Source organism: Mesocricetus auratus, unplaced genomic scaffold (genome assembly GCF_017639785.1).
Source record: "Mesocricetus auratus isolate SY011 unplaced genomic scaffold, BCM_Maur_2.0 Super-Scaffold_100006, whole genome shotgun sequence".
Lineage (NCBI taxonomy): Eukaryota > Metazoa > Chordata > Mammalia > Rodentia > Cricetidae > Mesocricetus > Mesocricetus auratus.
Window position 1 is genome coordinate 98,471,740 of NW_024429190.1, and position 14,211 is coordinate 98,485,950.

General features: G+C 48.7%; 1 protein-coding gene across 1 annotated transcript in view; it reads left to right on the plus strand.

Moving 5' to 3' along the window:
• The first annotated feature begins 443 nt into the window (after nt 1-443).
• Nucleotides 444-14,211, plus strand: part of Wdfy4 (WDFY family member 4) — a 229,913-nt gene continuing 216,145 nt past the window's right edge. Inside the window, 1 exon segment of the mRNA XM_040747730.1 lies at nt 444-532. Coding sequence (XP_040603664.1) covers nt 468-532 — 65 coding nt within the window. The 5' untranslated portion in view covers nt 444-467.

Consider the following 14,211-nt stretch of genomic DNA (forward strand, 5'->3'; position numbering starts at 1 on the left):
CCCCTCAGATGCTCAGTACTATACTATGACCCTCCCTGAAGACCTTCCTCTCCTCACACCACCCCCCCGTGGTCCCTTTCTAGTTTCCTGGATCCATGAGCGCTTCAAATTAAATGCACGGACCTAAGGCTTTGTTGCTAAGCTCCACATGTGAGTGAGACTAAATGACGTTTGTCTTTCTGGGTCTGGGTGACCCCCTTAGTGCAATGTTTTCCAGCTCAACCATTCACCTGCAGATTTCAGAGTTTCGTTTTTCATTGCGTCGGCATAAATCACATTGTATGTAGGCACAGCGTTTTCATTATGCAGTCATCAGAGGATGGACTTCCGGGTTGTTTCCATGTCCTCGCTATTGTGAACCGAGCAGTGATGGACACGGATGAGCCCGTGTTTCTGTAGCAGGAAACAGTCTTGTGCGCATGCTCAGGAGCTGTCCACGTGCATCACGTGGTGGTAGACCTATTCTAATGTTTTGGGGGAACTTCCACCCTGATTTTCACGATGGTCGCACCGATTTGCATCCCCATGGACAGTGAGTGTGTGTTCCCCTCCCCCCACCTTCGCCAGCACTTGTTGGCTTTTGCTTTCTTAACCTTAGCTATTGTGACTGGGGTAAGAAGAAACCTCAAAGTAGGTTTAATGTATATTTCTATGGTGGATGGTTAAGCGTGGTGACCACTTAGAAATATTTCGTCGGCGTTTGTGTTTTGTCTGAGAGCTCTTTGTTCAGTTCCACAGCCCACTGTTTAGTTGTTTGTCTTCCTGGTGTTTAGGGTATTTATTTATTCATCCATTTCTGTTCCTGTACATTCTAGTCACTAACCCATTGTCAGATGTACAGCTGACAAAGATTTTCTCACATTCTCAAGGCTGCCTCTTCAGGCAATTAACGGTTTTAGCAGAAAAGCCTTCTAATTCCTTATAGAAGGCACAGTTGGGGTCCTATTTAGAAAATCCTCCCCTGAACCTATATCCTGCAATGAACTCTCTGCTCTTTCTTCTAGAAGTTTTAGAGGTTCTGGTCTAACACCGAGGTCTCCGATTCATTTGGAATTGTGCAGGATGAGAGAGAAGGGTCTGGTTTCATTTTCCTGCAGGTAGAAACCAAGTTTTTCCAGCATCATTTGTTGAAGATGCTGTCTTTTCTCCAATGTGTATTTTTTGGGCATCTCTGCTAGATACTGGTATCTGTAATTGACCACATCTATATATAGGTCCTCTATTCCATTCCATGCATTTTGTGTCTGCTTTTGTGACGTTACCATCGCTTTGTGGAATAATGTGACATCAAGGGTGTGTCCAGCAGGGTTTTCATTGCTCAGGATTGTCTGGGACATTTGAGGTTTTCTGTGTTTCCATGTGAACTTTAAGGTCTCATTAGAGAAAGTTCTTTGTGCAGTGGATGGTGGTTAATGAGGAAAGTGTGATCAAAGGGCAGAGCCATAAATGGGACATCTGTGTCATGCATCCCCTTCCCCAAGGCCCAGGGATCATTGCAGAAGAGGTCAGGGGACAGAAAGACTGTCAGAGTCAGAGATCTGGGAGGACCAGAGAGAAACAGTGTCTTCTGGATACGACAAGACCGCTGTACTCATGAGCTCACGGTGGCTGTAGGCTCGTGCACAAGATGGAGCCAGTCAACATTTTAGCTCAGGGTGTGTGTGTTTGATGTTCACAAGCTCTGACCCCTGAGTAGCTATGGACAGCTGATGGTTCCAGGAGGAGGGACAGCCGGTTTTCTTTAAGGCCATGGCTCCTGGTAAATCTGGCACACTCTCCAGTGGGTAGTCTCACACACAGGAGTATATGGGCAACATAAATTGGACTGAAATGGTTATAAAAAAATTAAAAGGACAGGAAATTACAGCGGGATGGGGTGTGAACATAATAAAATACATTGTATGAAGTTCTCTAAGAATTAATGTTAATATATTAAAGTACACCTGCAAAACCATTGAGGTATTCAATCCACAATGAATAAGAGTATTTACACATGGGAAACAAGAGAAAACCAAGTGCTCTGAAGGCTGGCTGAAATGTGCAGCATTGATAACATATCCTCATGTCACTGCCACGGAGGCCCCACACCTCTGCCCCGGCTCCCTGGGACCACACATAGAATCTAGGCAAGGCCCCAGGTGCAGCAGATTAAGTTAGGTTAATGTAACCAAGGCAGGGTCAAAGGTTTTGTAGCACTGTCCCCTGTGTCTCTGCCTTGAGAACACATGCCTTTTAGAGGAGGAAGGACAGACTTTGGCAACTCCCCGGCCAGGGATGCTTGGGAGTGAGGCCAGGGTGAGCACTGGCTTCTCCTCAGTCAGGGGTGGGAGTGCAGAGGGGAGGTCAGAGATGGGGGTGGGGGGTAGTGGGAGCATCTGTGCCCCGCCAGCAGCTCTGAAGGAAATGGAAGGGCCACCTGGGTCTGGATATCACTGGTGAGGAGAATCCCAACCTTCAGGTGGAGATGTCCTTCAATCAAGGGTAGTGGTGGAGGAGTAGGGACCTCAGAGCCACCCTCTGCCTTCAGAATGCAGGGGCTGGTCCTTTCACAGGTCCCTGGGCTGTGACACTTACTCTATCTGAGTACCCAGGCAGTGCTTGGCAGAGGGGAAGGGAGACCTGCACCCTTCAGAATGACTGTGCCTTTGCTGCCGGCAAGAAGGCTGTCCCCGTCGCCTGTCCCAACCAGGGTTTTCCTACCAAGAAATAGGTCCTTGCTCACAAAGCTTAACATGCCTGGACAGGTTGACTTTTTGATGGGCTTAATACTACTCATTCCCCAAAACATGTCAATGAAATCACTGTGACATTTCATAATTGATATGAACCTATTTGAGGAAATACAAGCCCTAGAAAGAAATTCTGTCCATGAGTCATGAGAAGTAGGGTAGGGAAGAAATTGAGAGCCTCTGGTATCACAGGCAGCGTGGGTTATTTCCGGCGTCTAGAGGACAGCAATGAACAGTCTTTAAGGCTGTGCGGTTTGGACGTGTGAAGCCTCTGCTTCCCAGAGGCAGGGGCTGGCTGAGTAAACAGAGGGTCATGATGGATGGGCGTGAACGGTCGCTCTAGCCAGATCCCACTGGGGATGCACAGGGAAACTCGGCAAGGAAGACGGTGGGTCAATATTGCCTTACGCTTGGAGCTTGGGACTGTTCCTGGAGGATACGGGGAGCCACGCACATATCAGAGAAGGGGCAGTGACAGGATGGATCCATGTGTCTAGTCTGACAGGTGGGGTGAGGCTGTAGGTGGCCAGGCTTGTCATGGCAGGGTGGGGGAAGGGCTGTGGAGCAGGTAAACTAGGCACCCAGGCAGAGACACCCCAGGGAAACCAGGCACCCAGGCAGAGACACCCCAGGGAAACCAGGCACCCAGGCAGAGACGCCCCAGGGAAACCAGGCACCCAGGCAGAGACACCCCAGGCAAACCAGGCACCCAGGCAGAGACGCCCCAGGGAAACCAGGCACCCAGGCAGAGACGCCCCAGGGAAACCAGGCACCCAGGCAGCCTTTCACCCGCTTGAGTACCACTGTTGGCTCCCTTGGCACTTCCCTTTTCTCTCGGGTCCCACTCTCGCCCCTCCTGGACATGTGGAAAAGTTAGGCCTGGCTTAAGAAATATTCCCGGCACATTAAGAAGTTCTCGTGGGAAACTGATTCTGGTTAAACAAGCATGCGGCTCTCAGAGGGGGAGACTGGGGGTGGGTGAACGGCAGGGGGCTTATCTGCAAAGCTCACACGCATGGGCAAACAGCTCCTTAGAGACCCTCTGTTCAAGCATCCGGGTTTGCAGGTAGGAGAATGAACCACAGAGGTGGGGCGACTCTGCCCAAGGCTGAAGTCCCGCCTTATTGGGTGAGGGGAGCATCATGGGTAAAAGTTGCACCAGGAACAGTCCAAGAGTGGAGCTTTTCAAAAAGCAGTCTCCTCAGGCCGGGTTTGCGTGGTGCAGAAGGGAAGTGTTCTCTTACATCATGAAAGCTAGAACTCCCAGTGACCGAGGGTTTGGCTCGTGTTTTGGGACGCGGTTGATGGTCCACAAGGCGGTTTGGCCCATGTTTTGCAGTGCTTTGTGATCTGCGAGAATTGAGAGGTACTCAATTCTTCTGTCTTTTTAGAGATTTATTTTTGTTGTTTGTGCCTGCATGCTTGTCTGTGTGAGGGTGTCAGATCCTTTGGAACTGGAGTTACAGACATTTTATGAGCTGGCATGAGGGTGCTGGGAATTGAACCCAGGTCCTCTGGAAGACCAGCCAGCGCTCTCAACTGATGAGCCGTCTCTCCAGCCCTGAGAGATACTCAGTCCTTAAAAGGCCAGGCATGTGAACTTCCAGGCATTTTTCACAATTTAATTCCCCCTGTATATTCTGAAATATATATATGTATATATATATTTATGAGATATTGAATTAGCTAGGCAGAACCTAACCTGGACCAGTGACATCAGAGGCATAAACATTTTGCTTCTCCCAGAGGGTGACACATGAGATGGGTAGGGGCAGCTGAGTCTAGAGACCTGTGTGACCTGCCCCTGCTTTCTGCCCTGCATTTACCTTCTGCCCTTCCAGTTGCCCAGAAGCAGCCATACTCCAGCTCAGCCTCATCCACACTGCCTTAGGTACTGCTCTATTGCTGCGAAGAGACACCATGATGCAGGCAGCTTATAGAAGAAAGCAATAATCCAATGGCTGATGGAGGCAGAGGCAGACTCCTACAGCTAAACACTGAGCTGAACTCAAGGAACCCAGTGACAGAGAGGGAGGACTGATGAGCAAAGGGGTCAAGACTGGGCTGGTTTAACCCCCAGAAACAGCTGACCTGACAAGGATTAGTTCTTGAATCCCAGGCTGATGCCTGAGAATCCAGCATGGGACTGATCAAGACCCCCTGAGTGTGGGTGTCAGTGAGGAGGCCTAGGTAATCTATTGAGCCTTGGGTAGTAGATCACTATTTATCCCGGGTATACAAATGGACTTTGGATGTCCATCCCACAATGAGAGATGCACTCTCATCCTGGACTCTGGGGGGAGGATCTAGGCCCTGCCCTGGATGAAATGACAGACTATGGACACCCCCATGGAGGGCCTCACCCTCCCTGGGGAAAGGAGGGGGTATTGGGGGTATTGGTGGGAGGGCGTGGGAGGAGGGGAGGGAAAGGGAGAGGGACCTGGAATTGACATGTGAAGCAACCTTGTTTCTAATTTAAATTTTAAAATTAAAAAGGGCAAAAAAAGGATACACATTAAAAAAAGAAGAAAGCATTTAACTGGGGTCTTACAGTTTTAGAGGGGGAGTAGTCTATGATGACCACAGCGGGGAGCGTGGCAGCGGACAGACAGGCATGACACTGAAACAGTAGCTGAGAGCTTACAGAGGGCCTGGGGAAGAAAGAGGGTACACACACACACACACACACACACACACACACACACACACACACACACAGAGAGAGAGAGAGAGAGACAGAGAGACAGACAGAGACAGAGACAAAGAGACAGAGATAGACAGAGACAGAGACAGAGAATGAGTACTGGGAATGGAGTGGGCTTTTGAAACCTCGAAGCCCACCTGCAGTGACACACAAGATCACGCCTCAAAATCCTTCCCAAACAGTTCCACCAGCAGTGAAGCCATCCAGGTGTATGAGCCTGTGGGGGCCGTTTGAATACAGAGCGCCACAGACTTTCGCTTTCCCACACAATCCCGTGTGCCCTGATTCTGCAGTGCCTCTCCTGACTCCCCCTGTCTCACCAACTCCACTCCATCCCTGACAGACAGCTCCTTCCCTGGGCTCCCCGGAGTAGATTCTGCTCTCCTCCCAGGGTACTTCAGGCTTGAGCATCACTTTCCCTGACTCGTGTTCCCGAGGCTGTGAGCAATTGGAGAATGGGCCCAGGCCTGCAGGAGTCTCAGCCAGGGGAAGCTCTCCTCAGCCATTTTTGCAATGTGGAAGTTGGTACACATACCAAGATACAAAAGCAGCCCCTTCTGCATGGCACGGAGAGTTCCTGTGTTCGGTTGCTGTTGCAAAAACCACAGAGGTGTGTATGCTGGCCTTGAGTGCATCGTGGCCTGGAATTAGAAAAAGGAAGTCCTCAGTGTTTAGAAGTTTTTGCAGATCTGCCTGGTTCCTGGCAAGGGTGGCCCACTTGGTGTTTAGGGGAATTCCAGAGCTTCTGGGAACAGCCAGAGCTACCTCCGCCTCCTGAGCCTAAGATTGCAGGGCCCTGGCTCTGTTGCTGTCTTCCTGAGGTACATGTGGCGCCTGCCTTGGGTAGGAAGTGGGACTGCTTGGTCACTGCAGGGACGTGGGGAAGCAACAAGGGGTTTGATGGAGTCAGCTGAGAGGTCATGTCCGATGGCGGCCTGGTGTTTGCTCTGCTCCACCTGAGAGTCTGGACATCCAGAGTCCTTGGGCAGCGACCTTGCTCCTCCTCTCTGCTCTTCAGTGCGGCCATTTGTCCCGTCTGTTCCTGACGTGTCCTCTGACATAGGTTCACAGTCTTGGGGACAGTATAGTTTTCTTCAGGATAGTGAGTCCTTACGTCCAGCCCTGTCTTGGTGAACACTCAGGCTCACTTGTGTGCGATCTTGTGGTATCCCTCCACACTACCTCCTAGATGGGGGAAAACCTAAGATCTGACAGACCCCGTGGCCAGGCTAGGAGGAAGTGATGCAAGAGACAAGTGGAACTGGGACAGTTTACCTTGCTTTGGGGCTGGACCCTAAAGACTAATCAGATATCACAGTGCATAATGGGGTGTGTGTGGTGCTGTGTGGTGGTCGGTGGTGTTGTCTGAAGGCTGTGGGCAAGAGGAAGAAGCATTTTTTAGGACAGTGAGAACATACTGGATTCAGGAGCTGATGTCTGGCCAACACAGCGGGGTCTGCCATGGAGCAGGAAGCAGGAGAGGAGGCCTAGAGGAAACTCCTAGCTCAGCTTGTGAGTTCAGCAGACAGTTCAGGCTGCAGACAGCACATGCTACGGTGGGTCCTGGGCCACATTCTACAGGAATCCTGAGGCTCTTGCCTACTCTGCAGTTCTCCTTGTGTTCTCCAAGCCAGCCTTCTCCTATTGTCTGGTCATGGTACCAAGGCTCATTTGTGTGCTCATTCTGTTTTAGAGATGTCTGCTCTGCCCAGGGCCAGCCACTCATCAATCAGTAACTGATTTCCCATTACCCCCTTGAGTCAATGCCTGCCGTGAATGTGGCAAATATTTCTGACTTCTCAGACCACGAGGGATTTCATACCTCTCTGTGAAGGAACAGACTGTGTGAAGACAACTAGGGATTCTGCTTAAATGCCAAAATGACCCCGTGTATCCTCATCTTTATAGAAAGGAACAGTAGGGCATTCTGTATTTTAGGAAATTAAATCCATCTGCGCATACAAAACCAAGCGACACAGGCCGGGTGTGGACGGCTCACTAGATGAACGGAAAGGGAAACAGACGTGGACAGGCACACTCCTGGTCTGTGGTTCCTGTCTAGATGTGTCCCTACCTCCAGGGAAGACCTGTGACACAGGTGACAAGCACCTATTCTGGGAGCTTCCAAACTGGAAACAGAGTCATGGACACAGACGCAAAAGTGAGGAGAAGATTTCATCTTCCGTCTTATGGAATCAGCTTTTCATCTCCAGGCTTTCGAGGCCCAGGCTTCCCTCCGGCCAACCTTTGAGGTTGCTTCTCATGCCTTCTTGCTCTAGAGTCTACAGTCGAAACTAGTTTTCCTGAAGCACCTTCTGGAATCTCCCTGTCAACGGCTGATAAATCACATTGTACAGCCTGAGACGTCTACCTGCCTGTAATAGAAAGTCAGGAATCTCTCCTCTCTCTCTCCCCGCCCTCTCTCTGGTGTATGTGTGTTAGTGTGTGTGTTAGTGTGTGTGTGTGTGTGTGTGTGTGTGTGTGTGTGTAGTATGCACATTGGGTGTCTCTCTTGACTACTCTCCACTGTATGTTTTGAGACAGGATCTCTCACTGAAAGCCGAGCTCCTTGCTTGGGTATTCTTGCTACCTAGGGAGCTCCAGAGATCTACTCCATCCTCCCAGCACCAGAGTCACACAGTACACCGCAGCTCTGTATCTCCTGTGGATGCTAGGGTCCTCCTGCTTTACTGATTGAGTCATCCTCCAGGCCCTGGGAATGTTTCTTTAGCAGCAAAACACCGGCGTCTAAGGGTCTTTCTTAGGCTCCACGTGTGTCCTTTCAAGATGGCAGCTTGGGGAGAAGAGGCAGGAAATTCAAGTGTTTTGTTTTTAAAATACTGCCTGAGTTCATTATTTCTAGCACTCCTTTAGACATTGTTCTTGTTAAACACGTGTGGTTGCTACACACGCACACACACATACACACACACACACATACACACACACACATACACACACACATACACACACACACACGCACACACACATACACACACACTGAAATTAAACAAAGTCTTTGACTCCAGTGTGTGTGGTGAATGCCTTGTTTTGGTCCTGTCTCTAGAGACTCCTCCAGTGACCCTCACCTCACCCAGCAGGTTCCTTTTCTCTCTAGGAAGGAACTGATGTGGGAGCTTGCCTATGGTGCTTGCTTCTTAGTAAGGGGCCATTACAGTTGTTTCTTCTTCTTTTTTAAAAAATTTTTCTATTATTTATTTACTTATTTTTAGTGTTTCTGTGCAGCTTTGGAGGCTGTCCTGGAACTAGCTCTTGTAGATCAGGCTGGTCTTAAACTCACAGTGATCCACCTGCCTCTGCCTTCCAAGTGCACCACCACTGCTGGACTTAGCTGTTTCTTCTTGATGGTCTTTACCCTGACCAACCTCACTGGCTACTCCTGGTTTTCCTTCCCATGACAAACAGAACTGAAGCAGATGCAGGTAAGGGCCAGGAGGTAGAGGGCTGTGGCCCCAGCTACACATCTGACTCAGAAGCTAATTCCATGGATCCGTATTCGTTAGAAACTTCTGTTTCTCAGACATCTCGGTGTGTTTCTGAGAAGGCGAGTTCTCCTGTTTCAGTTCAGCAAACCCAGCGTCCCCACCCAGAGGGGACAGGTTCTGTCTGTCTGGTGCTCGCCAAACTCCACATCCCACATTTTCTGTCACTTTTAGTCATTAGACAGTGTCTCACTTTGTAACTTTGGCTGCCCTAGTGCATGCTATGAAGATCAGGGTGGCCTCTAACTCACAGACATCCTCCTGCCTCTGCCTCCTGAGGAATGGGACTAACAGTGTGCATCATCACATCCATGAAGCACACACATTATTTTCCAGCCCGATGCCTTGTCTCCCCACCGCTTATTCCTGAGATGGGCTGCTTGTAGGTCTCAGATACAGCCGTACTGAGCAGGCTGGCTGGTGAAGTCCATGAGTGTGGTCGTAGCACGGCTGATTCATTGGATAGTGACCATGCTTAGTAGGACCCTGTGTTGGATGGCTCCATCTGGATATGGCCCAGCCCTGTAGGGATAACAGTTTGACTGGCACAGAGTGTCCTTCAGTGTTTGGGGAAAGCCTACGGAGATCTTAGAGTGAGGGCAAAGAACATGCTCTAAAGAGGGACACGGGAGTGTGTGTGTGTGTGTGTGTGTGTGTGTGTGTGTGTGCTTGTGTATTCCACAGTCAACATGGAGACTGATTTCTTCATTGGCTCATGTATTCTTTCATGTCAAGAACTGTCCCAGACTGGTGTTTATGGAGCTGCGATCGGGACCAGCCGAACAGCCCCAGGTCCGTTCCTGAGTGGGGGAGTATGGATGAGGGAAGGCTCGCTATCAGCATTAAGGAAGGACGGAGACACAGGATCATATCAGGAGGCTGTTCCAGCTGCAACAGCCTCTGCGCCCTTCACAGCCAGCAGAAGGATGACCCTGGGGAGCCAAGAAGGCAGTTGGTTCCAAATGACTCAGCCGGTTCGGGCCCAAGTAGTTTATTTTAGGCACATTTAAGCACAGCACAATTTGGTGAAAGCTATTGTGGTGATGATGACAACTATTCTAGTGGCGATCAATCCATGTGTACAACAAAGAAAGAATACATAAATCCCCAAAGAATACATAAATCCACAAAGAATACATAAATCCCCAAAGAATACATAAATCCACAAAGAATACATAAATCCACAAAGAATACATAAATCCACAAAGAATACATAAATCCCCCGAGGAACAAAGTAAGCTAAGTGCAGATTAGATGTGACTACATTGAAACTGTTTGTAAAGTCCATGAAGATAGGTTTTGATTGTTTGTTTTTAAATAATTTATTTGATTTTATTTTATGTGCATTAGTGCCAGAGTGCCAGGTTCCCTGGAACTGGAGTTACCAGAGTTGTGAGCTGCCATGTGGATGCTGGGACCTCTGGAGGGGCTGCCAGTGCTCTCAACTGCTGAGCCATCTCTCCAGTCCGAAGATAGTGTTTATAGACTGACTGTGAAAAACAGATTTTCGATAAGGGTCTGGGAGGAGGGTCCAGTGCTGGAAAAGTCCCTAGCCACACAGATCATCAGGTTAGACAGCACATCCGCTCCCAGCCTTCTGGGTGAAAAACAGGTATTTCTTCTTCAAAGGAGCAACCCTGTGTGCTTAACATTCCCAGTCCCCCAAGCTTCTGTGTGAACACAAAGACCTCCATACCTCCTGCGTTCAGTCTCTATGGAGATGCTAAGGGAAATGAAAAAGAGTCATTGCAGCAAAACAAAATAAATTATGAAGCAGCTTATAAGAGAAAAATATCGCCGGGTGGTGGTGGCGCACACCTTTAATCCCAGCACTCGGGAGGCAGAGGCAGGTGGATCTCTGTGAGTTCGAGGCCAGGCTGAACTGACAGCCTCCAAAACAATACAGAGAAACCCTATCTCGTAAAAACCAAAAAAAAAAAAAAAAAAAGAGAGGAAAAATATCCCTAGAAGATATTCATATTTTCTTGTTCTGTGTATATATGTGTGTTTGTATAGGTGCATGTGTGTGTATGGGTGCTTATGCATGTATGTGGAGGTCAGATGTCAGTAACTCTCCAGTTTTTAGTAAAATACTTATTATTTTTATGTGTATGAGTTTTGCCTCCATGTTAACCCATGTACCATATGTGTACTTGGAGCCCCTGGAACTGGAGTTACAGAAAGTTATTAGCAGCCCTGTGGGTGCTGTGAACCAAGCTGGGTCCTCTTTAAGAGCAGACAGTGTTCTTCACTGCTGGGCCATCACTTTAGTCCCCGTTATGGTGTTATCTATCTATCTATCTATCTATCTATCTATCTATCTATCTATCTATCTATCTATCTATCTATCTATCTGAGACAAGGTCTCTAATTGGCCTGGAGCTTGCAGAGCAGGCTGGCCAGGGAGCCACAGGGTCCACCTATCTCCGCCTCCCCTTTTTTGGGATTACGAGTATGAGTCACCACGCCCAGCTTCTTGCCTGGGTTCTGGAGATGGAACTCGGGTCCTCAGCCCATGCACTATACTCACTGAACCGTGTTCCTGTTATTTATGATTTTTTTTAAATCATCAAGACTATCTTCTCCGGGATACTCTTGAAAGCCAATAAGACAAAGGCAAATAAGCAAAGATTATAGGTCATCAGCTCATTAAGGAGGAGTCTGAAGGCCAAAAGGCACAGGGAGGATGCGTCTACTGAGGCACACACACTACCATGGCGGCAAGGCACCCTCAGGTCAATGGCGCTGCCAATCACTAGAATTCAGGGTGACGCCAATCCCGGGGGGCTGGCTCTGAAGTGAGAGAGGAGCCTCCCGATGCCTGTTGGAGGGGGTGTGCCCCATGCTGTTTTCTGGGGGGCATCTCAGCAGAACCTGGTTGAACTGAGCATGCATAGGCTCTCCACTCAGCCCTGCCAGCGCCACGGGGTCCCATGAGGCAGCCTGCAGGGTCTGCCCCCCACCCTCATCGAGGTGTGCAGAAGCAGAGGCTGCAAATGGGTGTCAGTGGGGGGACACAGACTTGGCAAATCCACAGCCGTGGGCTCCTGTCTGAAGACACCACGTTGGGTGAGATGCTGAAAAGATCAGGCCATCGGGCTGCTTGAAAAGTAGGCACGCAGAATCCAGGTGCTGTGCTTCTGAAGTGTCCGTGCTGGTGGAACATTACACACCAAGCCGGCACGGAGACGTGGGAAATAGAAAGAAAAGGAATAAGAAAGCAAACAGAGGCCACCAGAAGACCCTGCCAAGGTCAGGGAAGAGACTGAGGGGTGTGAGTGACTCCGCTGCCTGCCGGAGAGCTTCAGGGGCATTTTACATCCCAGTTACAGCCGTGCCCAATTTAAACTAACATTTCACAAGTTTTGATAAGCATGTGCATTCATGAAGCTAACACCATGATCAGCAACGAATATTTTCTTTTTTTAAAACTTTTTATTTAAATGAAGAACAAGCTTGCTTCGCATGTCAATCCCAGCTCCCTCTCCTTCCCCTCCTCCCCTGCCCCCTACACCAGGCTTCCCAGCCCCCACCCAGTCCCCACTCCAATCCCCAGGAAAGGTGAGGCCCTCCTTGGAGGATCTCCAGAGTCTGTCGTTTCATCCAGGACAGGGCCTACGCCTTCCGGCAAGAGTCCAAGCTGAGAGAGCACCCAAAGCCCATTTGTATGCCAGGGATAAATACTACCCAAGGCCCTACATTCAGGGGGTCTGGGTCAGTCCCATGCTGGTCTCCCAGCCATCAGTCTAGGGTCCAAGAGCTCCCCCTTGTTTAGGTCAGCTGAACAACGAATATTTTCATAGTTGCAAACTAATGTCTCTGCTTCGTGAAAAATTTCCCCTTACCCTCAGACTCAGGTAGCCACTGATCTGCCCTAGGTCAACAGAGATTGTTGTTTTGAAGTTTTATACACATGAAATCATTTACTTGTGGTGCTGTGTGTCCTGATTCTTTCATCCAGCATAATGAATACTTAATATCTACCAGTTTGTTCATTGCATTTTAAATGAATTAGCAATGAATGTACCACAGGTTTTTTTTAATCCATAAAAAAACAAGAAAAGATGAGTTCTGGAAATGGAGCTTGAGAGTAGGAAGCACACAAGATAGAAGGGGGGCAGGGAACATGCCAGTTTTTACCTAGGCAAGTTCAGAATGGTGGGGGTGGTGGTGGTTAGCTTCGCCAGGTAACAGAGGGATAACATCTAGCTCCCTTCCTCCTGCTGGAGTCAGGTGTAACAGGCATGCCTGAGTTCAGGATGGATTCTGACATGGTAATGTTGAATTTTGGGAGATCTTTGTGCAGGAAGTCTAAATATTTTGGTCTCTGCTTGGAGTGTGTTTCTCTTCAAATGGATCGCAAGCCTGTGTTGTGCTGTGAGCCAGTCACATCTCATCTGAGATGTTTGACGGTGAAGTCAAGGACACAAGCAAAAGCAGCTTCTGGTGTGTCTGGGCGGCGGTGGGGGTGGGGGTGGCAGTTGCTGGTGAACTGGGCGTAGCCACTTCCATCTCAAAGGCCTTGTTCTTGTGTCTACTGACTTGAGGGTGCTGACCTCCATGGATTGCAGTTGCTGGTGAACTGGGCGTGGCCACCTCCATCTCAAAGGCCTTGTTCTTGTGTCTACTGACTTGAGGGTGCTGACCTCCATGGATTGTTCCTGTATATACTTGCAGAGGGGCCCCAGCAAGCCCAGGGCTTCACGGGTTATTTTGAGGACAGCATTCTAAAAATATTGACTACCAAGCAAACAATGCTGAGAGCAAATGAGGAACTTACCCTTAAGACTTCAGTGGCAGAAATGATGACTTAGATATAGGTTGCATGCCCATACAAAAGTTTTAGGAATTACTAATGATGATAGTGGATATTTCGTTTTCTGTCTCTCTGTCTCTCTTTCTCAGGCAAGGTCTTTCTATGTACTAGGCTTCCGTGTAACTCATTGTACAGCTCAGTCTAGCTTTGAGCTTGTATTCCTTTTTCTTCACCTTCCCAACTACTGGTACAGGCGTGTGCATCAGGCCATCCTTAGCTATACTTATGAGAGCTAAATATTTCAAAAATGCTTAAAATGCCATATGTGCATATACACATACATATATGCTAATTGTATATATATACATACATATAAAAGTTACTTAGAAAAGTAAGTGAATTGTGTGTTGCATGAATTATATCTTAGTTAACAAATTTTAAGACACCCAAGACTTAAAAGTTGTTTTTAAAAGTTGTTTATTTGTCTTGTTTTACGTGCATGAGATTTTGCCTGCATGT